General features: G+C 44.9%; 1 protein-coding gene across 5 annotated transcripts in view; it reads right to left on the bottom strand.

Annotated features, from left to right (window-relative positions):
- Positions 1–503: 503 nt before the first annotated feature.
- TSPAN4 (tetraspanin 4) overlaps positions 504–27,721 on the bottom strand; it is a 732,067-nt gene continuing 704,849 nt past the window's right edge. For all 5 annotated transcript variants that reach the window (XM_075326919.1, XM_075326922.1, XM_075326921.1 and 2 more), the window contains 4 exons: positions 13,205–13,306; positions 9,930–10,061; positions 3,285–3,368; positions 504–2,241 (listed from right to left, as the gene is read on the bottom strand). In XM_075326919.1, coding sequence (XP_075183034.1) covers positions 2,173–2,241; positions 3,285–3,368; positions 9,930–10,061; positions 13,205–13,306 — 387 coding nt within the window. In that variant the 3' untranslated portion in view covers positions 504–2,172. The remainder of the gene's footprint in view (positions 2,242–3,284; positions 3,369–9,929; positions 10,062–13,204; positions 13,307–27,721) is intronic.

Raw genomic sequence — 27,721 nt, 5'->3', positions numbered from 1 at the left:
TTTATATTAAAAGTAGAGGCCAAAATCGCATTAGTGCGGAGCGGTTGGAACCACATCTTGTTGCGCTGTATAGTACTCACCGAAATTTGCTATTATAGAACTAAAGGGATGTAAGAGACCCTCTCTGACTGTTCTGCGCGACGGCTTTGTCAGCGTATTACTAGTCTTCTGGCCCGTGAAGCTCCTAAAAACCTTTGATTTGAAACCATCCAGACTTTGAGGGGAACTCCATTAGCAGTTGACCAGGTCAATTTACTTTGACACTATGCATGAAGCAGAGAGGCAATGTGGCTGTGTGCATGAGCTCTTACTAGTCTGCATGTAGGAGCTGTGTAAGTAAAAGGGCTGCATAGACCTGCCGAGCGTTCATTGCATTTATACATTAGAGACACAGCTTAATAAGTGCGGAGAGTAATTTCCCTGTAGATATAAATCAACTCTTGACTTCATTAGCTCCTCGGCGGCCAGGGATCGTCTGTCTGGGACCCAATACACACACGGAGTCTGATAAACATTTTTATTAGAACAAATTTTCACTATACTTCTTGCATAAATTATGTATATAAGTATATACACTGAAAATAGGGAAACATAGTGAGAAACTCTGCAGGGATCTTACCAGGAAGCAGTCGTCATTGACTCACAATGTGGATTAAGAGAACGATGTCTGATGTAAGAATTACCCCTCGTAATGGGAGCGGTGATCTACGGTTTTGGCAAGGTTGTGCCAGTATATGAACTGAACCATAAGTGCTTTAATATCAATGGAAACATTGAGATGGAAGGGACAAGCGCGATAGCTGCCTTTACGGTTTGGACACGGCTGTCCGGTGTGACTTCCAGGTATCCCTCAACAGACCAATGCTTGACGGACAGCTCGGAAGAGTCTCGACAAACAAATGCATAGTCTTTTCACTGTTTTCTGTGACAATCTTTATACAGATGTCTCCTAGACATTATTTCTATATACACATGTAAATCTGGCAGCCTTCCAGTGTGCGGATGTCTTACCGACCTTCTTTAAACAAGCCAGAAATGCCTTCATGAATTCTAAAAAAAAAAATATGAAATTGCTCGTCACCCGCCTATAATGTGAATAGATTAAGATGGGGAGAAAAAAAAAATCCTAAAATTATAATACTGGATGACAACGCATTTCGGATATAGAGGAGGTTAGCAAAAGATAGTGTGGTCTAGTCAACTGGCTCCTCTTCTAGGTCTTACAAAAATAGGTTGTTTGGTTGCCCCCATGATGTCCTACATTGCCACATGTCTACGTTACTGGGAAGCATGGCTACTTTCTGGCAAGCTATGAATGTAGAGTTGCGGTATGTAAAGACATACCTAAGTACCGTACATTCACACAGAGTATTCTGCTATGTATTGTCCATTGTGCCGAGTAGAGTAACCATGTATGATGTTATGGCTCCTATAGAAAATATTCCAAAAACCCCCCAAACTCAAAGCAATGGTGTCTACACACAGAGTGTAGTTCGCACCAAAATCATTTTTTGCTCAATACATTGAACACCTTGTGGCAGTGACTTTTGGCTATTTATATGGCATCTTATAAGTTTTTGGAAAATGATGACAAAAATGGTGTACTGTCAGGTGGTGGATGTTTAAAGACTGACTGTCTGTTGGCTGCATTGCACTGTATGTGATAAGCTTGTGAAAGTAGACCCATTTACTGTATATTCCAGTAATATGGCGTTAGAACTTTTGGCAAAGTATGCCTGTATACTTCAACCATACGGTAAGCACTAAAGGCAGCACAGCTCTTGTGTAACACACTATGGGTTGGAGAGAACAGCAAAAGATGTGCTTCCATTCATCACATGGTGAACAGTATAAAACCCACTGGTTCCCCCCCTCCAGAAAAGCACAGAGGACCCTCCCCAAGTCTTGGTTTCCACAGACCATGTGGCACTGTTCTGCCTCCATAATCATGGTCTATAGAGTAGAGATGTCCACTTCCCACCTGGTGTCTGTCCTCCATCCCTGGAGAAAGTTGTGATGTTTCAGAGGGCTCTTGTGCTTCTCGAGTCTGTCTGCGGTGGTTTCAAAAAAGGAGGAAGAACAGAACCAAGGAAGATCTGCTTTGAAAACCACATTCAGTTCCTCCCGGTGACATCTCGGTAATGAGAGTAGGGAGTTGACGGGGTGGACGTCTCAGGCGTAGTACGTGTCAGTTTTTGCCATCTGGCAGTACATGGTCATGGCAAACGTAAGTCCGAGGATCTATAGAAGCAAAGATAATTTTAGTTCTGATAGAGAAACTCGATGTCCTGTCACTAAAATGAGAACACATCCCTCCTATTCAGTTTGTACCCAAAACTGGAATGTGGTAGGGTCGCTTTAATGAGGAAGATTATGTGACACTCAAACGTATGACAAGGTCATTGTCAAAAACGTTACTAATATCATAATACAATATTTATTGTAAAATCTTGGAGGGTTTAATTCCTTTTAAAAGGGTTCTAGGAGTTAATAAAAATAAATTGGGTGAATAAAGTGCAACACCAGTAATGGCCTGTAGACAATGGTGGCGCTGCGTGTTTTCTAAGCTTATGCAACCTCAGGTACGGTTGTCTAATCTGGGGTAATGTAGCATAAATGAGTTGCTTTATCCAGCACTGACGGCCTATTCTACTTTTACCAAAACTACTTCTTTTATATCTATAAATCTGCCAACGCAGCTTCCCAGGCTGTTGTGTGTTCCCGCTTCTGCCATATTGTACAGATTATGTGACTGAAATAATTTCTGTGCTCTGAGACAATTAGCAAGTGACATTACTGACACTTGCTTACTACTGTATCACCTGGTAACTTTAAGAAGAAAATATGTAGCATTTACTTCTGTATTTTTTATTCTGTTTTGTATTCTAGAATTGCTTGACCTGACTATTTTAGAGAAAACTGAAGGTTATACTGTATGAAGGGCCCACTGTAGGTGAACCTATTAAAACGGTCATTAAGAGCCCATTTGTCACCAGTATTTGCCATATGCAATCAAACTACACACTACAATTTGTGCTTTCATGAATAGCCGTCTGCTTCATAAATAATGCACCGTTCTTCCTCCATATTCACTTTCATTCCAATCTCGTGCTCTGTAGGTCATATCCTTCATACCTCATGTCTGGATCTGTATTTAACCTCGTCTATAGAGAATACAGGACCATTAGAAAGAAGTCACTGCTGGAATGGACTTTACTTGAACCACCTAATAGAAGTGTTACACTCCAAGTACCCGGCCATCGCTCCCCGGTTATGTCACTGACCTGTACAAGAGCGGTGCACAGTCCAAAGATCCCGACCGCCAGGAGATTCTCATGTAGCCAGATCTTCACTGTGTCATAACAAGGCTGAAATACAGCAAAGCACATCTGTGAGCAGCAGCCTATCTATAGAAATCTTATATATTTTACTAGCCATGTTTAGAATCCTCTTAAGACAAAGGAATCTGTCACCAGGTTTTTTCCACCCATTATGAGAGCAGCATAAAATAGGGGACCTGAAAACCCATCTGTTCAGAAATGCCTATAATCTACAATGACCTCACTGCTTCACCACCGTGCGGAGCCGCCGCCCGACCACCGTGCGGAGCAGCCGCCCAACCACCGTGCGGAGCAGCCGCCCGACCACCGTGCGGAGCTGCCGCCCAATCTACACCCCACCTACTGTCTCCTCCCCAAAATCCTATAGAATGTAAGCTCATAAGGGTAGGGCCCTCTTCCCTCTGTACTAGTCTGTTTACTGTAACTTGTGTATGTATTCTGTATGTAACCCCTTCTCATGTACAGCACCATGGAATCAATAAATATAAATAAATAATAATAAAAAAAAATAATAATAGGGGCAGAGACCCTGATTCCAGCAACGTGTCACTTACTGGTCATTTTGATAAAATCAATGTTTTCTCTGCTGCAGATCTAGCAGTTATACAAAGCTCATGAATATGCTGGACTACCTGCAGCACACTGAATAGTCCTGTAATGATAATCTACTGTTGCTTAAACTGTGATTTAATCAAAACTACAATAAGTAGCCCAGTACGTGACACATCGCTGGAATCAGGGTCTCTGCCCCTATGTTATGCTGCTCTCAGATTAGGTGACAAAAACCCCTTAGGTTGTGAATCTGTTATCACCCCTTATCAACAGAATAGGGGTATTGGGGTGTGCCAGTGATGGATCCCCTATCAGACCCTTACTGTAGAGGGGAGGCAATAGGTTGTGATTTTAGCAGCGCCCCATCATTACACTATATCTATTGCAGTAAACCTCACTGGTGGCTACAGCCTGATTTGTATTATTTCTATGGCTATAAAGATTTGGAGCTCTGTATAAGAGAGTAAAGGGTGGTTTACACGCTGCGATATCGCTAAGGAGATATCGTCGGGGTCACGATGGTTGTGACGCACATCCGGCTTAGTTAGCGAGATCGCAGCGTGTGACTCCTCTGAGCGACCGTAATCGATCACAAAAGAGGGAAAAATTGGTGGTCATGGAGAAGTCGTCCTAAAACAAAATATCATTTTCTGCTCAGTAGCGATGTGGTTTGTCGCTTCTGTGGCACCTCACATCGCTGTGTGTGACACCGCAGGAGCGACAACCATCACCTTACCTCCGTCCACCGGAAAAGGAGGAAGTAAGGAGGTGGGCGGCATGTTCCGGCCGCTCATCTCCTCCCCTTCTTTTCTATTGGGCGGCGGTTCAGTGACGCTGATGTGACGTCGCTGTGACGCTGAACGAACCGCCCCCTTAGAAAGGAGGCGGCTTGCCGGTCACAGCGACGTCGCAGAGCAGGTATGTGCGTGTGACGCTGCCGTAGCAATTATGTTCGCTACGGCAGCAATCACCACATATCGGACGTACGATGGGGGCGGGTGCTATCACGCTCGACATCGCCAGCAAATGCTAGCGATGTCGCAGCGTGTAAAGTACCCCTAACTATGCATCCTCTGCAAATATACAGGGTAGTCCAAAAGTAGGGGGACAGAAAATAATATGTATTTTGATTTATATATAAAATTATATTTACTAACACAAGCATAACATTAACAATTAACAATTAAATTTTATTCTGAACCATAATACAAAAGCCCTTGAATTTTATGAACGCAGGTGTTCAAACAATTTTCCATTACAATTTGCACAGCTTTGAAGTCTGCCTCTTTTACGTTTCGACAAACATTTTTGCACAAGTCTCTTTGGGTATTAATTTCTTGAAATGCATCTCTTATGTAAATTTTGAAATCACTGACACTTTTTGGTTTTCGACTATAAACTTTGTCCTTGCGTACTCCCCAAAAGAAAAATCCATTGGGGTCAAGTCCGGTGAACGTGTCGGCCAATCAAGTGGGCCTCTTCGGCCAATCCATTTCTTGGGAAATGTTTCATCAAGATACTCGTGGACTATTCTTGAATAATGTGGAGGGGCCCATCTTGTTGGAAATAAAGGTCATTTGAATTAGGCTGTTGCTGTAACTGGTGAACAACTTGATTCATTAGAATTTCGAGATACTTATCTCCTGTGACTGTTCAATCAAAAAATATTGGTCCTAAGACACCAAAACTTGAAATACCACCCCAAACATTGATACCAGGCTCATTTAGTTGTTGCTCTAATGTTAAATGCATGTTCTCATTATACCAGTAAATACAATTATGTCTGTGAATATGGCCGGATAATTAGAAAGAAGCTTCATCACTCCACATAATGTTATCTAAAATTACTGGATTTTCTTCAATTTCGTTAAGCATAATCTCACTAAATTGCATCCTCCAATAAACCATGAATTAGACGTGGACAATAACCTTTCCCCCCAATAGATTTCAGGATTCGCATGATAGAAGCTCGTGAAATTCCCAGTTCTAAAGAGGCTCTTCAGGGGACTTTTTTGGACTCTGGACAAATGTTTCAGCAACAAGTTGTTTATTATTTTCTGTACAGGCTGTTTTGGGTCGACCAGTTTTTGGAGCATTAAGGATTGAGCCAGTGGCATCGAATTTGTCACGAATGCGGTAAATGGTTTGTCTCTTCGGGGCTTGAGTACCAAATGTCTCATCCCAATTTGCTCTAACGGTTTCAGCATTTTGAGATTTCCAATACGCTTTTAAAATCCATTTTCTTTGATCTGTATTTAAATTATTTGCCATTATGGGTATGGGCGGCACGGTGGCTCAGTGGTTAGCACTGCAGCCTTGCAGCACTGGAGTCCTGGGTTCAAATCCCACATTGGACACCATCTGCAAGGAGTTTGTATGTTCTCCCTGTGTTTGCGTGGGTTTCCTCCCACACTCCAAAGACATGCAGATAGGGACTCTAGATTGTGAGCCCCAATGGGGACAGTGTTGCCATTGTATGTAAAGCGCTGTGGAATTAACATTTTATTATATTAGATCTGAATTATCTGAAAAGAAAACAGATTTGGGGGAGATTTATCTGTGAAAACTGGATCTGTGAAACTGACTCAGTTGCCCTTAGCAACCAATCAGATTCCACCTTTCATTTTCCAAAGAGTCTGTGAAGAATGAAAAGTGGAATCTGATTGGTTGCTAAGGGCAACTGATTCAGTTTCACTTTACACCATGTTTGATAAATAAACCTATTACACATACTGTCCACCTACTTTTGGAAGACTCTGTATATTTAGAAAATTAAGCAACGGGAAAGATGCAAAATTGGACTCTCACATTAAGATGATATAAACCCTGGGATATTCCACAAACTGTATAACTTGTATGTGCATTTTTTTTCTATGAAAGCAGACAGAAAGAAAAGAAACCCACAAAAGGTCTCAAAAATGCACATGACTCACTCTCTTTTAGCCCGCCAACTTAGGGAGGAGAGGGGGAACTCATCCGTTTATGCCTTGAGAGATTCGGGAGGGAATACGTTATATGACCCCACTAAAGTTGCAAAGATTTTTCAGGATTATTTGTCAAGATTGTATTCTTTGCCCAGCACCCTTCCTACAGACCCAGGAAAACAGAGGGAGCTAATCCACTCCTTTCTTGAGCAGTGTAAGCTGCCTACCCTTACTAAGAACGCTGTAAACACACTGAATAAAGAAATCACGTGTGAAGAGGTAGGAGAGGTGCTTAAATTACTTCCTAATGGAAAATCACCGGGTCCAGACGGCCTGACATACTTCTACTACAAGGCATTTGCGGATCGACTTACCCCCTATTTAGTTAAATTATTTAATAGCTTCCTCACGGGCTCCCCTATACCCACAAGTATGTTACATTCATATATTACGCTTATACCCAAACCTGGGAAGGATGCTATGGAATGTGCCAACTATAGGCCCATAGCACTCCTTAATGCTGATTTGAAAATCTTCACTAAACTACTAGCTCTACGCCTTTCAGTTCTACTTCCTCACCTAATACATAAAGACCAGGTGGGTTTTGTCCCATGTAGACAGGGAGGGGACAATACCAGGAAGATCATTGACTTAGTAGAGGTTGTTAATAAGACAGAGAGTGAAGCACTCCTTCTTAGTTTGGATGTGGAGAAGGCGTTTGACCGCCTGGGGTAGCCATTCATGTTCGAAACATTGCATCAATTTGGAATTTCGGGTCCATTTATTACTGCCCTGAAAAGTCTATATTCATGCCCCTCAGCTTCGGTCAAGCTTCCTTATGCCACATCTCAACCCTTTCAAATACACAACGGCACTCGTCAGGGATGCCCTTTGTCCCCCCTTCTCTTCGTCATGTGTATTGAACCATTGGCTGCTGCTATTCGCAATGACCCTAATATAAGTGGAGTAATGGTACGAGATAAGGAGTTTAAGCTATCTCTATATGCGGATGATGTCCTATTGATCTTGTCCCAACCACATATCACCCTCCCGAATTTGCATTCCTTGTTACTACAATTTGGAAGGTTGTCAGGGTATAAGGTCAATCAGAACAAAACGGAAGCTCTGCCTCTTAATATTCCACAGGTGCGGGTCTCCTCCTTACAGGGAAACTACAACTATAAATGGAAAAACATATCCTTGACATACCTTGGGATACAATTAACATCTAAGTATAAGCTCTTGTACCAGCAGAACTATCCTAGTTTATTTACTGAGATAAAAAGGCTCCTGCTCAATTGGAACAAGCTCCCATTGTCTATGTTTGGAAGAATCTCTGCAGTCAAAATGTCTGTTCTGCCAAAGCTCCTTTACCTGTTTGAGACCCTTCCGGTGTGTGTGCCATACAAAGAATTGCGCAACATTCAGTCTAGTATACTTCAGTTTGTTTGGGCCCATAAGATACATAGAATCAAGAAAACAACATTATTTGACAGTAAACTGAGAGGAGGCCTGGGGGTCCCTGATATTACTAAGTACTATTGGGCAGCACACTTACGTCACATCCCTGCATGGTCTAATCGCAGTGCCTTCTCTAGATGGATGGAAATAGAGAAGTTATGGCTAGCCCCAATACACCCTAACTCCTACCTTTGGGGCACCTCATCTAATAAGCCTGACCCAAATACTCTGGGCCCTATAGCCTTTACGAAGAGGATATGGAACTGTTGTGTCAAAAAGTTTCCACTTAAATCTGAACACTCTCCATTGACTTCTTTTCTTTTTAATCCCAGAATGCCAGACGGTATGCAGGGTACAGCGACTAAAACGTGGTTTGACAGGAAACTCTTTTGCTTTGCTGACATAGTAGACACACACTCCAGAGTCCTTCTCCCCTACGCCACCATAGCTGCTAAATTTAATCTCCCAGGCAATTCCCAATATCGGTATTTACAAGTTAGACACCTAATGCATTCCCTTTTTACCTCATTAGAAGTCTCTGTCCCTACACTTTTTGAGAGATTGTGCAGAGCTGGGGTCTCTACTAAAGGCCTCATCTCCGATATATATCGTATTTTAATGGCTCCGTGCCCAGAAGACAAGCCAAAGCATACATATATGAGGAAATGGGAAGATTTCCTTGGTGAGTCCATTCCCTTGTGTATGTGGAAGCGGATCTGGGATACGGCCTCTAAGACATCTTCATGCTATGTCTATAAGGAAAATCAGTATAAATTACTTATGTATTGTTATCACACCCCATCACTACTACATAAACTAAGCCCAGCTATACCTGACAATTGTTGGAGGTGTGGAGCCACAGGAGGAGACATACCGCACATATTCTGGGTATGCCCCAATATCCAGTGTTTCTGGAGGTTGGTGCAATCTCTTATTTATAAAGTAACTAACCTTCGGGTTCCCCTGGATCCTAAATTCTATTTATTAAATATACCACTTGCTCAGCTGGGGAAAAGAGTGAAGCGGTTACTATTACACATGACCACAGCAGCTAGATGTCTAATTGCCCGTAACTGGAGGTTGGCCCATCCACCCTCACTTACCGATCTCCAATCTCGGATCCAAGATGTGAGAAGGATGGAGTATCTATCTGCCCTGTCAAATAACACAGTACATCTTTTTGAGAGTGTTTGGTCACTTTGGGATACTTATTGGGCCAACAAAGAATAACAGTGAAGTACGGCCTTGATGGAAGCCTGATATGCTCACCCTCCCCAATCCATCCCCCCTCCCTTATGTTTCCCTGTCTAGTATTGTATTGTTCGTCTTGTCATATTCCCTGTTTTCAGTGTATTAGTGGATAATATGGATACTGATTTCTGGTTTACAGTTATTAACAAGCTTGTGAGACATATCCATGCATCCATGTACTTTTTTTTGTATCTGTTCTAAAAACTTAATAAAACATTCAGTTATAAAAAAAAAATGCACATGACTGGTATAAATCAGGCATAAAAAGGGAAAAATCTTTATTTTTCTGGTTATTCACAAGTTAGATATTCTAGCATCTGTCATTTTTTCAGATTTTTTTTTAGGATTTCGGCACCTTGCAATGGCGCTCTGCATTGTCAGTGAATGAAAGACCACGTACCGCTTTCCACCACGTCCCAGGAGAGTGCAAACCACAGTTCTCACTGAACTCCAAGCAGCAGGAATCTGGGACCCGGCTCATATTATACACCTCGAACCAGTCTGTGTAGTTTGACACCCCGCAACACCGAAACTGCAGGAGTAAAGAGAAAGTCACAGTCAAAAGCCTCATCCACACTCCGTATCTGAGTTTTTCAAACACCAAACCTTCCACGTCCCGTTTTACATTCTTTTTGTCATAGGAGCAAATCTGTCCCTGACAATCTCATGATTGTTTAGTTGTCGGATCTCCTTTCAGTGATGAAGGAGCTAAAGTGTAGCCAATCAGATGTCTCCTGCTGCCGCCTACTTCCCCTTGTGCAGCTTCATCTCCCTCCTCTCCATATTATACTTACTGATTCACACAAAACACAATTTTTTTTAGAAGGTTTTGGAAAATTTACAGAAATTTTGTAGCCAGGAAATGGGAAACGGATTTACAGATTGTAGGAAGGTGAAGATGAGTCTTTCACCTAAAAGGATTGTATGTTTTCTCTATATGTATGTACCTGTAGTACTGATATATGAAAGAAAAGCAGAATCTATTAGCAAATGAGACGCATAAGAGACCACAATTAATCTCCATGATTTTACGGAAATCCACATTGCTACTATCACTTGATGACAAGTTGGAATTGTAAATATTAATATACATAATCAACTATTCTGGTCACTGCCAAAGGTTCACAATTGTATGTTTGCTTGTGTATTGATATGAGCCTATGAATGTCTAAAATTTGACGTATACATGTTATACATCCATTATAGGCAGATACAAATTTTTATACAAAACAAAAATTTTAGAAGACAAAACATTATTTTATCACCAAATTAATTAAAAATGGATACACTTTAGATGCATTGAAATGTACTGCATTATGTTTCAATAGGTCTATTGAGGATAATAAAAAAAAAAAGTATTAAAATTTGATTAAAAAAAAAAAAGAAAGCATGGTCAACTACACAGTAAAAATATAATGTGATACCATGTAAGGCTGACAAAATGTACTCCAAATAACATTTTTCTTCAAATGTGTTTGGCCCATTTTAGCCTATTGGTATGCCGCCATATACACATTATAACAGATTTTTTTTTTCAGTTCCAACGCATACATCCAGAGTGATGCACTGTATAATTCTGGATCTTGCCTACACGGTATGTTACTGTGATGGCAGCAGAACATAGTCTCATTCCCCCACATTGCCAGGCTCAGACCTGGGATTTCTTTGGCCTTTTCTTCTTTTTGTTAATGCTGGTAAACCAGTTTGGCAATAAAAGGCAAACGTCACTGTAACCGCACAAAGGCAGTCATGTTGCCTTTATGATAAATCCTGAAAGGGAACCTGTCACCAGGTTTGTCCCCCTATAAGCTGCGGCCACCACTAGTGATCCCTTTTATATATAGTATTCTGGAATGCAGTATATGAGTCCAGGCTGCTCTATATAACATAAAAAACACCTTATAATACTCACCGGTCCAGTCTGATGGGTGCACTGCTCTCAGTCCAGCTCCTCCTCCATCTTGTACAGTTGCCGTCCTCCTGCTCAGCCCCCCGTGTGCATAACGCATACTGCATGATCCACACACTGGACTCCATTGTGCTCCTGTGCATGCGCACTGTTCTCTGCCCGGCTGACAGCAGAGCAAAGTACTGTAATGCGCAGGCATGAAAAAGGTCAAAGACTGCCCGCGCATGAGCACTATAGTACAGATCAAAGTGTGCATGCACAGGAGCACAATGGAGACCTCTGTGTGGATGACGTAGGATGCGTCATACACACTGGGCTGGGAAGGGGGACACTGATCGCACAAGATGGGATGGAGGAGGTGCTGGACCAAGGGCAGAGACCCCCATTGTATCAGACCGCCCTCTATGTGAGTATTCTAAAAAAAAGTTATGTTCTACAGAGCGACCTGGGCTCTTATATACAGTATTCTGGAATGCTGTATATAAGCGATCACTGGTGATGGCCGCAGCTCATAAAAGATACACCTGGTGACAAGTTCCCTTGAAAACTCGCAAGAATTATGAATTTCTCACAATTTTACTGAACGATGCAGTTATCCGAGGCAGACATATTGGTGCAAACTGTGCAGCCGCACAGGGGCCTAATTCCACATACAAATCAGGTGGAATTGTGCATTTTGATGAGTTCTTGGGTGAAATGCCAGATGTGTGAAACCGGCCTAAAGCTTGACATTTTTGCCCATTCATACTTCCAATATAGCTCTAGCTTAGTGAGATTGGATGGCATCATCTGTGATCAGCAATTTTAACTTTTTGCCACAGATTCTCAATGGGATTTAGGTTTGGATTGTGACTGGACCATTCACACACATGAAAATGCTTTGAACCCTTTCATTGTAGTTCTGGCAGTGGTTTAGGGTTGTTGTTCTACTGAAAGGTGAACCTACGCCACAGTCACAAGTGTTTTGCAGCCTCTTAACAGTTTTCCTCCAAGACTGCCCTGTACTTAGATCCTTCCATATTTTTTCCCCACCAACTCTGACCAGCTTTCCTGCCCCTGCTGAAGAAAAGCCTCCCCATAGAATGATGCTGCCACCACCATATTTGATGGTGGGGATGGTGTTTTCAGGGTGATGTGTAGTGTTACTTTTCCACTACAGATAGAGTTTTACATCTAGCCCCAAACATGCTCCTTTGGTCTCATCTGACCATAGCACCTTCTTCCACATGCTAGTTGTGTTTTCTGGCTTTCTTTTTGCCACTCTCCATTAAGGCCAGATTTGTCGATTATATCACTAATGGATGTGCTGTGGTCGGATGAGCTGAGCATTTCTGCAGCTCCTCCTGAGTGACCATGGGCCTCTTAACTGCTTCTCTAATTAATGCTCTCCTTGCTTGGGATGTCAGTTTTGGTGGACGGCCATCCCTTGGTAGGTTGTAGTTGTGCCATACATTTTTGGATGATGGATTGAACAGTGCTCTGTGAGATGTTTAGATCTTGGGTTATTTATTTTTATAACCTAACCCTGCTTTACTCTTCTCCACAATTTGAAGTGACTTCTGGAGGCAACTTTATTAATAAGCAGGTATTGTTCTTCAGGAAAAAAAAAAAAACTCTTACCGGGAAGCCATGTAATCTAGACCTAGCCAAACAGTTGGATGGTTTGTGTGTGTGGCCTAATTTTTATTGACTCCAATTACATGGCAGGAGCTCATTATTTTTCAGGAAGGTGCAAATGTTTGGACTTTGGGATGTTTGCTACTTACATCAGTTTGGATGATGCTCCATGCGTTGGTGAGGCCAATATTCCCCTCGGTTCCGTACAAGTGAAGACCCTTCTTCAGATCTTGTTGTGCGTACCTATCAATCTGAAAAGAAACACCACCTCAGTGATTACATCCAATGGAATACGGAATTAAAGGTAAATCTTTCTGGGGATGCGATCTGACAATATATCCTTGCGTTACCAATCTCTTGGAGTGATGGCGTGTTGCAAACCACCAGTACTTGGTCTGAGAGGATGCGTTACAGCGAGCCTGACTGTATAATATATTAATACAAGTTTCTGACTAATCGTTCCCATCCTTCGTGTTATTTTCGGAAAATGTTGAGAGGCATTCTAGTACCAGGCATATGGAGACATGCAAACAATAAATAAGCAGGAAATAATGGGATATATAGATGGTAAACAAGCAGGTAATGTTGGGATGTGCAAATAATGAACAAGCAGGTAATGTGGCAACAAGCAGACACTGAACAAGTAGGTAATGCTGGGATGCTCAGACACTGAACAAGCAGGTAATGTGGAGATGGATAAACACTGAACAAGCAGGTAATGCTTGGATGTGCAGACACTGAACAAGCAGGTAATATGGAGATGGGCAGACACTGAACAAGCAGGTAATGTAGAGATGTGCAGACAATGAATAAGCAGGAAATAATGCTAAACAGGCAGGTGTATATTCATAATGGAAATCTTTCATTAACCATTTTTTCCCCATCTAGGTGAGTATGTTCTATTATACAGTGTGTCCACCCATATCCTGTCCACCACCATTAACTTGAGAATGGCGGCAGCAATAGGCATAACAGTGGTGTCTATGTATAGTAAAGTAGCCATGCGCTACGCAATGAAACCACCTATAGCGCCACCTGGTGGAGAACAACGGAGTTAGCATTTTTATTTCGAAAACGGAACGAGATAGAGAAAAAAGTGAATTACAAAGTTGTAGGGCATCATCAATTCAATACAAATCGACACCTTGCATGCAGAAATGCTATGACTAGAACGTGTAAAACTCACAAGGCTGCGGACGTGAAGCGATACCTCATGGAGACCTTCCTACAAGTCATTGGGTATGGTGGCTGCGTGGAGTGGCCTCCACGCTCACCTGACCTGACCCCATTGGACTTCTTTCTGTGAGGTCACATCAAACAGCAGGTGTATGCGACCCCTCCACCAACATTGCAGGACCTACGACGACGTATCACAGATGCTTGTGCAAACGTGTCACTTACCACATTGCACAACGTGCAGCAAGATACAGTATACTGTCCATAGTCCAGATGTGCATTGCAGCTGACGGGGGCCAATTTGAGCATCAAAGTTAAATGAGCGCCATATGCGTGACCAGCATTTAATGTTTTGGGGGGGGTCCTGGGTTTCATATCATAGCATTTCTGTATGCAAGGTGTCGATCCGTATTGAATTGATGATGCCCTGCAACTTTGTAATTCACTTTTTTTCTCTATCTCGTTCCATTTTGGAGATAAAAATGCTAACTCCATTGTTTTCCACCAGGTGGCGCTATAGTTGGTTTCATTGTGTAGCATATGGCTACTTTACTATACCTAGACACCACTGTTATGCCTATAGCTGCCGCCGTTCTCAAGTTAATGGCGGTGGACAGGATATGGGTGGACACACTGTATTTTTTCCACTCATCCCATTACTTTTAATATTTAGGGAAAAGTTACAAGAGATATTTAAGAAAGGGAAAAATCCTAAATAGAAGATATGTGCAGGGAGGATAATGAATCTGTCTGGGCACAGATAACAGTGTGTTTATCAGGTAGGATGAACAGGTCTGAGGAGGGCAATATTATCCAGAACAAAGACTGTACAAAAGACAAAAGCTGCACATGGCAACATGAAGGAAAGCAGATCTGATGGTGATGGGGAATCAATGCGCTTTGTGTGGAAACAAACAGAGAACAACCATTTAACCACTCAGCCCTAATCTCCCATCACATCTGACACTGAACACTCTGCTATTATCAGCAGTTGCAAAGATGAACCTGGCCTTCAACCAGACGCTCATTGTCCTCTATATAGAAAGGATTAATATCTCCAGGCTCGGTTGTGGAGATGCCACGCTGGAAATAGTGTATAGTAAATAAGGCTTGTGTGAGTGCTAAGCATAGGTGTAGGTGACCCATAAGGAAATTATAGAAATATATTACATTTAGGGAATTACTAAGAAATCTTCTTTGTGTATCTCTGGAGCCCACCAATGTCCTGACTTCCTCCTGTGTGTGGCTGTAAGACAACTGACTGCAGCAGGAGCCTCCCCTGCTATGCCTGTCTGCAGTAGGAGAAAAGATACTTAAGTTCCTCCTCCTTGGTTAACAATGAATGTAACTGTATCCCCAATAGTGCTGCCCCTAGGCTACCACTATGTCACGGGGTATGTACTGACGGAACAGGGGCTCCTAGGCTGTCCCTCAGACTCGAGTACCTGCACTGTTCCTTATCTTCGAGGTAGGCTTGATGGTAGCTAGGTCCGAGCCCCCTGCATGACCCTATCTCCTGTTCGAGCCCTGATCTTACTCCCCCTACGCTGGGAGTGGGCCGGAAACCCAGTAACAAAACCCCTCAGAAATGACACGGACAACGGAGTACGAAAACTTGTATACACTCCACTCAAACACAAAGAAGAGAGAATGTGTGTACGAGGGAATAAAGCAAAAGGTAGGAAATAAAAAACGCACAACAGGGAAACTTTCACACCACACAAGGAGCCCCTTGTTCCATCAGTACATACCCCGTGACATACTGATTGTATATTCTGCTATATATTTTATTGTAGTGGACAACTGTGTAGTAAAGCGAAGCTACCTACAGTTTCCTATGTAGCAAAATAAGAAAACATTGATATATTCCTGCAAAAAGCATTCCAAACAAAATGGTATACACCTGGTGAATGGGGGATCTATGGGTTAGCTTACATACTGTGAGCATTTCCAGGCACATATGTCAGACATATATATGGAAAGCAGTGCACACATACCGCCTTAGTGCATTTATATGTTGTATTACGTTCAGGGAGGGTCACAATGTATACTAAGCCATCATACCATTGCCTCTTCTAATAATCCAGTGCCGCTCGCCATGTTAAATTCCATATACACCCGCCAGAAAATCTCTACATACCAAAGTATAAAATTGGAGGCGCACTGAATGCTCCCTTGATTGCATATAAAACTAATTTAGTTGTGAGCAAAAGCCCTAGGGCTTCTCATGGATATTTCTAATTTATTTTCCCACAACTTATTTCTATCCTTTGCCTTTTTCCTACATTTTCCTAAGTGTGTGGGTGATTTTCCAGCATCGTGGTGATCATAAGCTTCAATAGCTTCCCGTACATGGTTCACATAACACAAGGCTATATGTGAATAAGGGCGGATTCACACTCTTTGTCCATGTGTTATCCTCCTATACGACAAGTACAATACTGACTGCACAGTAAATATGCAATAATCTCAGTTTCCGTTCATTTGATTTTCTGTATGGACACACACATCTCCACTACTACAGTATGAAGGAGGTTTCCTGTATACAAGAATTATCACATTGTAGCCATTCATTTGGTTTATTTAGGTTTTACCATCAAATAGTACTATATATTTGAACTTTAAAGGGAATCTGTCAGCAGGTTTTTACTCCCTCATCAAAGAGCAGCATGATTTAGGCAAAGAGGTTCTGAATCTAATGATGTATCACTTAGATTACTAGGTGCAACTGTGTTGTCACAGTGAAAGATATTATTTTTTAACATGTAGCAGAGCTCTGGAAGCTGCCCCCGCCCACACCAGGGTCTCAGTGTACATTTCCATAGACAGAAGCTGCTAATCACCGAGAGGAAGGGAGGCTGAATTCTCGGTTTTAACTCTTGCAGCATGTGATCTTCAGATTACATAGCAAAAATGTCCTGACAGAGTCCCTTTAAGTTTAATAACCTGATGACAGGTTCCCTTTAACATAAACTGCAAATAAAGGTTTTAGAAAACAACAAAACCCAGCTGGCTCTGATTGTTGCAGACCTTCTGTAATCTTATGACCTAAATCCGTTTTCAAATCAGACATATTTTTGCACCCTATTTGACATCCGATGTGGCCAGTACTTGGTGGTACAGTTGGTAAGATAATCATCTGACTCCAAGTATTGTACGTAGGTCCCAGTGGAATTAATCAGACCATCACATAAGAAGCATTGTTCGGTTTCCTCAACAAATGTTCCACCCAGAGTCATCTCCGCACGTCCGGTAGCTGGACAGGCTGCCCGCTCCGTTCTTTTAACCTCTTCCCACAACATCCAACTGTCACTTTTTTCCATCACCATCTCCTAAAAAGCAGAAATTATTTTCTTCTATACTGGCATAGCTGTATGCGGGATTGTTGTTTTTTCTAGCATGAATTGTCATATTTATTAGTTCCATTTTGGGTATATTTAACAATTTGATTGCTTTTTATTCCACTTTTTCAGAGGTAAAAAAAATGGTAATGTACTATGATGTGATGCAGGTGTGAGGGTTTGTGAAAGCATTTAGAAGGAAAATTCATGGCAAAAAAAAAAATACTTTCACAGGTTGTAGATTACACGTAGGTTTCAGCTAGCCAAAAAAAGAGTTATCAAACTTTGGAAATTGTTGTCAAAAAATCTTCAAAAATCCCATATTGAGCTATACGTCCCCTTCCCTCTTCTCTGCAGATGCAGAGCTGATGTGTGTCCGCCCCCGTAAGTTTTCTGCTTATGGCTGGCGGTATGTGGGTGGAGCCACGAAATGCCTAATTGCTGATGTCCATTGAGGTCAAGGTTGGGGTAAAAAAAACAAAACTTTAAGGTTCGAATGTAACTGGCAAACCCAACCTCCAAAGGCTTGCTCATCTCTATCTGCCACCCCTACCCCAGGGGTTTTGTTCAGGTAGTCAGCATGTGACTGCCACAACTAATTGGCCCAATACTGCTGACTTCACGGCTCATCATGGCTCCCATAGCTGAGCGGTGATGCCACACATTCAGTACATGAACTCTGCGGCCACATGCCGGCTGCTCGTAAAGAACGACCACAATGAATGAAGGACAATTGTTGGACAAGAAGATCCCGTAGTGTCAAATTGGTAATTATGAAAACAGTGGTTGTAACCCAGAAGAAGTTCTTTCCCAAGTTATGTTCCTATGACATCTCAGGCGGATGCAGTCTATTATGCCCCTGTGACATCACAAGTAGGTTTTTATTAGGTGAACTACTGTCACCTCACAAGCGCCTGTCATTCAGCTTTAGCTATTGTGACATTTCACATGGTTCTTTCAGTTAGGGTATGTGCACATGCTGCAGATTTGGTGCAGAAATTTTCTGCATGAAATATGCACCTTCTGGCCAAAAAACGCACTAAAAAATGCACCAAAAAATGCATGCATTGTTGGTGCATTTTTTTCCCATGCATTTTTTTATGAAGTCAATGGCTGGAAGTACTAAAAACCGCAGGAAAACCCCCCCCAAAAAACCGCCCCAACAATTGATATGCTGCAGATTTTTTTCAGCACCAAAGTCAGCATGGAATAAAAAGCAACGTGACCACAGCACTTCAGAAATCTTATAGACTTTGCTGGCTTCAGGATAGGCAAACAGATTTTGAAGCAGATTTCTCAAAAAACGCGTAGTTTTGAACAGCATAGTTGGACTTCTGACTGGAAACATTACTGTACTATAAACTATACTTGAATCAAACACTTAAATTGATTATTTAACCAGTATCCTCTAAGGGGTTGTCTCATAAAATGAAAACTGTACTTTCAAATAAGTTTTTAGAATAAGCTGTCATGCGTGTACATGAAGAATAACACTTTTTCTGGATAATTAGATTACTTGCATTCTACATTTTCACCAGTTTTCTACTCTGGATTTCAGAACTTGTATAATTGACTCTGAGCTGATGGGAGAAGACTAGCAGCAATGATGTCCCCCATACACAGCACAGCACACAGAGATGGATTCCTGCGTTTCATTCCTTTGTTAGCACACACACAGACATGAAGCAGAATGGAGGACAATATACAGCAATATTGAGCTCTGTAAATGAGAATCCAGTTTTGGAGGTGGTAAAAGACTTGTTAGAAAGCTCAAGACAATCTTTCTATGTTTCTCTTGACTTGTTTTCACTCCTCCCTTCCCCATAGTCTATAATAGGCTGTGTAATTGACACCTTACTGACTAGCTATCAAGAGAGCAAGGAGTTGAGATGTTTTTCAGACTCAATAACAATTTCAAGGGGGGGTGGATTCATAAGTGGAAGCAGAAGTAACTGATCAGTGGCGATACAAGCAGAATTTTCTAATAAGATATATTTCAAACTTTCTTAGATTTCGACAGACTATTGACTTATGCAAAATTTATTGAAATTATACATTTTTAATCTTATCCTTTTCAGATGCCACCCATACATTATTCTAGCTAAGCTTATATGCTTATGACTGCTTATATGGCGTCGGCACCTTACAGCATACCATCTTCTTGAAAAAGCGCCTGAAGCGAAACGGTCGTTGAAGGAAGCCTCCTCTCCACCTGCTTACCCTGCCAGTTATTAGGTAATTTCTCTGGTATTCTTGTACTTCAACTTCTCTTGTGTCTTTCACCTTCCAGCCACTTTTCACGACCACGCCACTGCCCAACGCAGCAGCAATTTTGCTGCTGTGTTCGGCACTGGTGCTCCTGTCTTTCACCCTCATATTCCTCATACCAGAGAAATTGTCCTACAGATTTCTTTGGTGGGCTGCTTAATACATTTTTTAAGATTCATTATCACAACCCTCTCATTCCACGACTATACAATCTGTGCTATTAGCATTTCCCATGGGCGATTGTGGGCTGGCTACTATTCACATATTTTATATGTCACCATAGCCTCACTCTTGTGCTCCACAACTATATACGCTCTGTTGGAACTTGCTGCCATGTAATAGTTTTTGTGGGTTGTCTTTGATACTGAGTTTTTACTGCTGCCTCACCTCTTGTTCCACGGCTAGTTTTTTAATCTGGATGGTCCCAGGGCTAGTCCTTGGCTCGGCGATGTATTTTGCCAATACATTGTTACTATTATGAAATGACTTCTCCACAGTTTTTGGCTTCATTTTACCAAAACCGTGGGATTACACCCCCTCATTTCTTTCTTCTGGCAATACTACCTCTCTGATCCACGGCTAGCCCTCCTTCTGTCCTCTCGGCAGGGTTTAGGGTAGGTGTGTGTAGGTACATCATTGTGTTCCCTGACTTATTCCACCTTTTCCCATCCATCTCTTGTGGCCTCAGTATTCTATATTTCTATGCAAATTATAATAATTTAATGTTTTACTTTTTATGAAGTGAACAAATATCCTTTTGATGTTTAATAAAATACTATTTTTGCATACTTCAGTGCCTCCTCTCTTCCTTCCTCATTGTATAATATGTCCTGTCTGGAAGTTGGCACCCCCCTGAGGGAACCCTTGGTTCCTTTCCCTCAGAGTATTGAATAGCCATGTTTTGCTTGTTTATCATTATTCTAGCTAAGGACTGGAACTTAATATGGATGAATGAAAAAAAAAATCACCCCTCCCCCCAAAAACAAAAAAACAACATTAACAATATGAATAAGACAACTATTGTTATCCTTCTTTATGGTTTAATACACAGTGCTGTAGATATGCTCCCATTATGTAAGTGCCTCCAGTTTGATAGCATCTGATCCAAAATGGCAAAAATTGAATTGCTAGCCATTACCCAACACAAAAAGCATTAAATGAGCATTTTGTGTCAGTAAGGACTCCAGATAATTTACAAAGATGATACCAGATTGATTTTCAGGGGAATACCTCTGTACATACGGAGTCAGATGGATCATACCCCAATAAAACACTGGAATCCCTCTTTTGTACTTCTCTGCCATGGGGGGTGAGGGCCCTACCACACCTCCATATGCTTTTGTGCCGCCCCCATGCCAGCAGCCGGTGCTGCTCGGATCCGGGTCTGCGGTATGGCTCAAGGGACTCTACCGGACCCGGGGGTCGCGCCGACACTTCGAATAAAAAGGAGACGTAATTGTACGGAATTTGTTATAAACTGTCTGTGACGCCACCCACGGTGTGTGGTGAGATGTAGCACCACCGCTGCTGTTATGGGGTGCCAGGGGAAGATATGATGGCAGCTGGATGTTAACCCCTTCGTGGGTAGGGATGGATGCCCCAGGGCCCAGTGTTGTGCAGGGTTGCAGGGATCAGCACACTTACAGTTCGGTTGTCCTGGTTGAGGTTGCACTGATGTATGGAGTCAATAAACACACAGTTCTTTTGGTAAACTGAGGTGATGGTGGCCGGCCTCCGCAGACGGGTGTATCTGGTCCCACACCCGGGCTGGTGATCAATGTCCCTTTCCTCTGCACTTCTGTATTTTCAAGTGATGGACTTCCCGGTGTGTAACACGGGAGTCCGCTCCCGGTCCTTTGGTTGGGAGCCGTGCCCGTCAAACGCTGACCCGTGGGATCTACCAGGCCCTGGCGGATGCCCTATCCCTCTCTGTGGGTGGTTGTCTACTTTTCGGGACTTAGGTTGGGACAAGACCTATAATCCTGCCCTCAATTGGTTAATTAGCTATGCCGTTGGTGCCGGTCCTGGCTTCAGGGTCCAAGGTACCCTTTGTGCATGGTTTCCGGGTCGGTTCTCCGGTGTCAGTACCGGCGGGCTACAACCCTGCCACGGTCCCCCTCGGATCTCCGGCAGCCGTCTTCCAGTCTCCTCCTGCCACTGATCACCGTCTCCCACCTAGCCAGCACGCCAGGGCTCCAACCCTGACGCCTGTCAGCTTGGCACCTCCACTCCAAACTTGAACTCCAACTAGACTCTCCGCTAGGGTTAAACTGACTGTTTTCCCGCCCCGGGTTCTCCAGACCCCTAGGTGGGCATTCTCCATCCGCCTGGTCCCGCCCACTGGTGTGTCTGTCCGTCCCTGAGGGGGTGACTAGGGTTTCAGGTCGGCTGGCTTAACCCTGTGTGGGAGAGGTGTTGTGCGGGGCCTGAACTGTGTGACTACCTGGTTTTGCCAGGGCGTCACACTTTCAGAATCCAGACACTCAGAGATATGGTAGAGCCCTCGTCCTTCGCTGTGACAGCCCTATAGCTGGAATACAGTCATGTACCTGAGCCCTTCACTGTAGACTGTCTAAGATCCTGAGGTCTATAATTTTGTCTCTGGATTTACTACAATGTATGAATAAGCAGTAGGGAAGGAATATAACTGTCCAGACCATTGTGATCACTGGTCTTCAGTTGGAGCAGATTTTCTTATAATAAATGATGAGTGAGCACTACCATGCTTGGGTGCTCGGTACTCGTAATGAGTAGTTGAATGCTTGGATGGGCGAGACTTGAGTACCCGAGTATAATGGAAGATAATGGGGAACTCGAGCATTTCTACAGAAAATCTTCAGGAATAATGCTTGAGTTCCCCCAATGACTTCCATTATACCCAGATACTTTGGTACCCGAGCATGGTAGTGCCCACTCATCACTAGTTACGAGTAGTGAGCAAATAAGCATGATAGTGCCCGCTCATCACTATTTACAAGTACTGAGCACCCGAGCACGGTAGTGCTCGCTCATCACTAGTTACGAGTACCAAGCACCTGAGCATGTTAGTGCTCACTCATCACTAGTTATGAGTACCGAGCCCCCGAGCATGGTAGTGCCCGCTCATCACTAGTTACGAGTACCAAGCACCTGAGCATGGTAGTGCTCGCTCATCACTAGTTACGAGTACAGAGCACCTGAGCATGGTAGTGCTCGCTCATAACTACTTCTAATGTATATCAAAAAAAAATTCAACTTTTGGGTTTGAATAAGGTAAAAAAGAAAGTGAACAATGAATGCAAGATACGTATGTTTTAAATAATAATATAGTATTTTTAACATCGGAATAAATGTATATTGAACTCATTGTAACCCTCTCAGAAGGCACGTGCATCTCTCATTCTTAGCTCTTGCTTTATGTAAGTCCTGGGCTGCTATTATGTGACGTTGTATTTCAAAGCACAATTTCCCCTTCCATTTTCCAAACATCTTGGCATTCAGACCTGCTATTTAGCCCTATCAGTTATATGCATAGGTGAACAAGCCCCGGGCTGTCACGGTAAGCTGGAGGGCCCGTCAAAAAACAAACAGATGCTGAGCATTGCATTGAGCAGACTAAGCACAGCTCGACAGGCCGGTGAACCTGGAGGCGAGGGATTGCGGCCATAAACAAGACTCGCTTCATATCTGGCTAAGCACTAAATACAGATCCAAGACCCCGCGGCACCGACCCTTATGATTATATGGAGACATAAAGAGAACACCATGCACAGTGGGGGAAACCCAAGGATATTGTGCACAGGCACACACGGGGTATAGGCACCCTCGGGATATAGGCACCCTCGGGGTATAGGCACCCTCGGGATATAGGCACCCTCGCGGTATAGGCACCCTCGGGGTATAGGCACCCTCGGGATATAGGCACACAACGTCTTTTGGTTGCCGGTGTACCCATTGAGTTAGGCAGACAGGAGACACTTCAGAATAACGCTGGCAGTGTTTTTCCTGAAGCGTTTTTTGGGCGTCTGAAGTTAGTTTTTTTGATACCTATACCACTAGTGGATTTTTTTGTGTGTAAAATAGTGAGCGGCTTCCATTCAGAAAGTCACTTATTTTAAACACTTGGCATGTTTATAAACATGACGGGGTACAAAGAAGCTCAAAAGATGGAACATAATCAGAGCAATTTGATTTTACATTGCGTAGTGTGACGCCCTGGGCAAGCCAGGGGTCACAGGTCATAACACCACCACACCCTACACCCCAGTTAGGAACACCAAGGCTAACCAAAAATCCTTGTTGCCTTCCTCCAGGAGCTGGTGTTCACACCAGGGGGTGGGCCAGGCGGTTGGCTCCGCCCACCGAGGAGTTCACAGCTCTGGAGGCGGGAAAACCAGGCAGATGAGTTTAGGAAGTGAAGGAGTAAACAGCTAAGATAGAGTTGGGAGGAAGAAGTAGAAGGAAGTGGTAGAGGAGCTAGTAAGAGGAGTTAAAGTGGAAAACTAAGTGACAGTTAAGAAAGCCTGAAGTAGGTCCGGGTGTGTGCCCCGGACTGTGACAGCAAGGTCAGCAGGCGGCGGTGATAGTCTGCAGGGGGACTGCTCGGAGGTTGCTGGAAGGACCGCGGACGGGTGGTGACCCGGCGGTCTGGAGCAGTATACGAAGAACAGTCAGCACCAGGGCAGGGGCCTTTCGGATCCCGGCAAGGCTAGGAGTCGCCATAATTTGCCAAATCCGTCAGTGAAGGGGACGACTGTCTCCCAACAACCAAGTCCCGATTGAAGGCAACAGTCCAACCGTAACAGAGAGACACCGCCACCGCCAGGGCACCAGTTTCTCAGGGCCAGCGCCTGCGGGCAAAGTAGGGCTCCTCTGGCCCATATCCAAGCCGGGGAGCGGGTTACCGGTGGGAACCCATCGCAACCATCATCATCTTAGGTGCAGGAAAAGGGACCGTCACCGTCAACTACTGGGGAAAAGCAAGTGCAGCCGTCCGTGGGAACCGTCTTTCCAGCCGTGTGTTTTACCGAGAACTGTGTCATCGTCTCAGGCTGAGTGAGTACCACAGTGCCGCAAGGCACAGCGCTGCCCCCGCGTCCCTGCGCCCACCACCCCTGCATCTCCCACCTCATCACTGGGCCCCGGGACAACCAACCCCCTACCCACGGAGGGGAGGACTAACATCTAGCTGCTCCATACCATCGCTCCCGGGATCCTCATACAGAGCAGCGGTGGTGTCAACAAATCACCACAACCGTGGGTGGCGTCACGGACAATAAACTATCCCAAATCCCAAAACCCCCTTTTCACTCACGGGCGAGGAGCGCCGCTAGAGTCCCCGGGATCCGGCCCATCGCTCGAGCCACCGAGCAGCAGCAGGCCGCAGCAGCCACGGCAGCCGGACCCGAGCAGTGGGAGAGCGTGGCGTCCCCTCCTCCGCCCGTGACAACTTGGCGTCACGAACAGGATCTTACCGCTCTGCCGTCTGGTAGAGGTGCGCCTTGTTACCGCCGGAGGTGTCCGGCCGAAAAACTTCAGAAGCCGCCATCTTTGGCGCAAAAAGTTCCCGCTCGAGCGTCTTCTCGAGTAGCAGAGGCGTGAAGGCCAGAAACCCAGCCCCAATAGAGGAGGGGCCGGAAAAGAAGCTAAAGGGGACGAAATGGCGACTGGTCGCATGTAACCGTGGCTATAGAAACAGGGACGCCAGGACCCTGCGGCCATTGACTGGTTCCAGGAAGGGGCCGCTGCTAAAGATGCTGAGTCTGACCGACAACACCGTGGTCCCCGCGCCTGGCCCCGCAGCGTGGGTGGAAGTCCGGACCGTCCAGCTAAGCAGCCGTCTGCAGGTCAAGATGCAGCTCCTCATGGAGGAGTGGGAGGCCGACATGGCGGAAGTGGTGGCGGCCATACGGAGACGCGAGGTGGAGGGAGTCTTGGAAGGGAGGGTAAGTGACCCACGCCCCTGTGCCCCTAGTGGGTCGGTCATCGCGGCTGAGGGACCCGGTCCATACCCGCTCGCCCTGCTACCTCTCCCGCTACCCGTGTTGGCTGCTGCCCCGCCACTAGGCCCGCTACCACCACCACCGGTAGCGGTACCCTGCCAATCCGCCCCGGCGGACCGACCTGCAGCAGAAGCTCGTGGCCGCCCTGATCCGCTTCCATGGAAGAAGCCGAAGGCTGAAGCCGTCAGCAAAGATGCACCGGAGGCACGGCGGGGATGCAGCTGCCAGGAGGCAGAGCAGGCCATGTCACAGCGGGGTCCCTCATTAATGAAGGTGCCGGTCGTAGCCGACACAGAGGGACTCTGGCTGGGCCCGTCCCCCGCACACGCTGAACCGGAGCAAACAGAAAGTGCTCCCGGCTGGGAGCGACGGCATCAGCAGCTGCGCAGGGAGATCGATGCCCGAGAGGGGTGTAGAGCGGATGTGCATGCCCGCATGAATATGGAAGAAGATCGCCTGCAGCGAGCTACCATTGGGGTCCAGAGCGGTGCACCATGTGAAGGTGGCACTAGAGTCCCACGAGTGAGAATGGACTGTTGAGCCCCAAAAGGCAGCGGAGCACCGTTGCACCGTCCCCGTTGGGACCAGAAAGATCTGAGTTTGTGTTTGTTTGAAAAATGATGATAAGTAAATGATTACCGTGAAAGTCACCTGATCTGAACCGTGATTGAGAGAACCGGCCGTTGCCGGCACCGTTGTCCCCGTAGGGACCGTTTAAAAAGTTTGCATAAGGGACTCCTTATGGACAAGCCCGTGAACTTGCAGGGCAATCACAAACGTTAAGTGACATGTAAATAAGTTGTTTTACCGTTACCGTTTCCGCAGTTGCCGCCTCCGGAGAGGCAGGTTGGAGGGAGGGCCCGCAGTAGAGCCGGCTGGGGCCCAGCCACCACAGGAACCTGTGGCTTCCCTCTGGAGGGGAAGGACAGATCCCGCTCGGGTAACTTGTACTGGACTGGGGTCAAGGGGTGCTGCCTGGGCTTTAGGGGCAGCATCAGGGCCAGGTTACTTGGGTGGGAGAGAGCGGAGACCGTAACCGTAAACCGTTTGCAACGTTTAAGTACTGAACCTCCCAATGTGGGATGATGTCATAAGTTGTATGTGTGTTATTCTTTTTATATATTTTCAGAAAATAAAACCGGTGTTGGACGGGCAGCCTGCGGACGGTCTGCATTTTGCTAAGGGGGAATGTGACGCCCTGGGCAAGCCAGGGGTCACAGGTCATAACACCACCACACCCTACACCCCAGTTAGGAACACCAAGGCTAACCAAAAATCCTTGTTGCCTTCCTCCAGGAGCTGGTGTTCACACCAGGGGGTGGGCCAGGTGGTTGGCTCCGCCCACCAAGGAGTTCACAGCTCTGGAGGCGGGAAAACCAGGCAGATGAGTTTAGGAAGTGAAGGAGTAAACAGCTAAGATAGAGTTGGGAGGAAGAAGTAGAAGGAAGTGGTAGAGGAGCTAGTAAGAGGAGTTAAAGTGGAAAACTAAGTGACAGTTAAGAAAGCCTGAAGTAGGTCCGGGTGTGTGCCCCGGACTGTGACAGCAAGGTCAGCAGGCGGCGGTGATAGTCTGCAGGGGGACTGCTCGGAGGTTGCTGGAAGGACCGCGGACGGGTGGTGACCCGGCGGTCTGGAGCAGTATACGAAGAACAGTCAGCACCAGGGCAGGGGCTTTTCGGATCCCGGCAAGGCTAGGAGTCTCCATAATTTGCCAAATCCGTCAGTGAAGGAGACGACTGTCTCCCAACAACCAAGTCCCGATTGAAGGCAACAGTCCAACCGTAACAGAGAGACACCGCCACCGCCAGGGCACCAGTTTTTCAGGGCCAACGCCTGCGGGCAAAGTAGGGCTCCTCCGGCCCATATCCAAGCCGGGGAGCGGGTTACCGGTGGGAACCCA

This window comes from Anomaloglossus baeobatrachus, chromosome 10 (genome assembly GCF_048569485.1).
Source record: "Anomaloglossus baeobatrachus isolate aAnoBae1 chromosome 10, aAnoBae1.hap1, whole genome shotgun sequence".
NCBI lineage: Eukaryota > Metazoa > Chordata > Amphibia > Anura > Aromobatidae > Anomaloglossus > Anomaloglossus baeobatrachus.
Note: the sequence above shows the minus strand (reverse complement) of the source record. Positions and strands in the feature narration are given on the sequence as shown.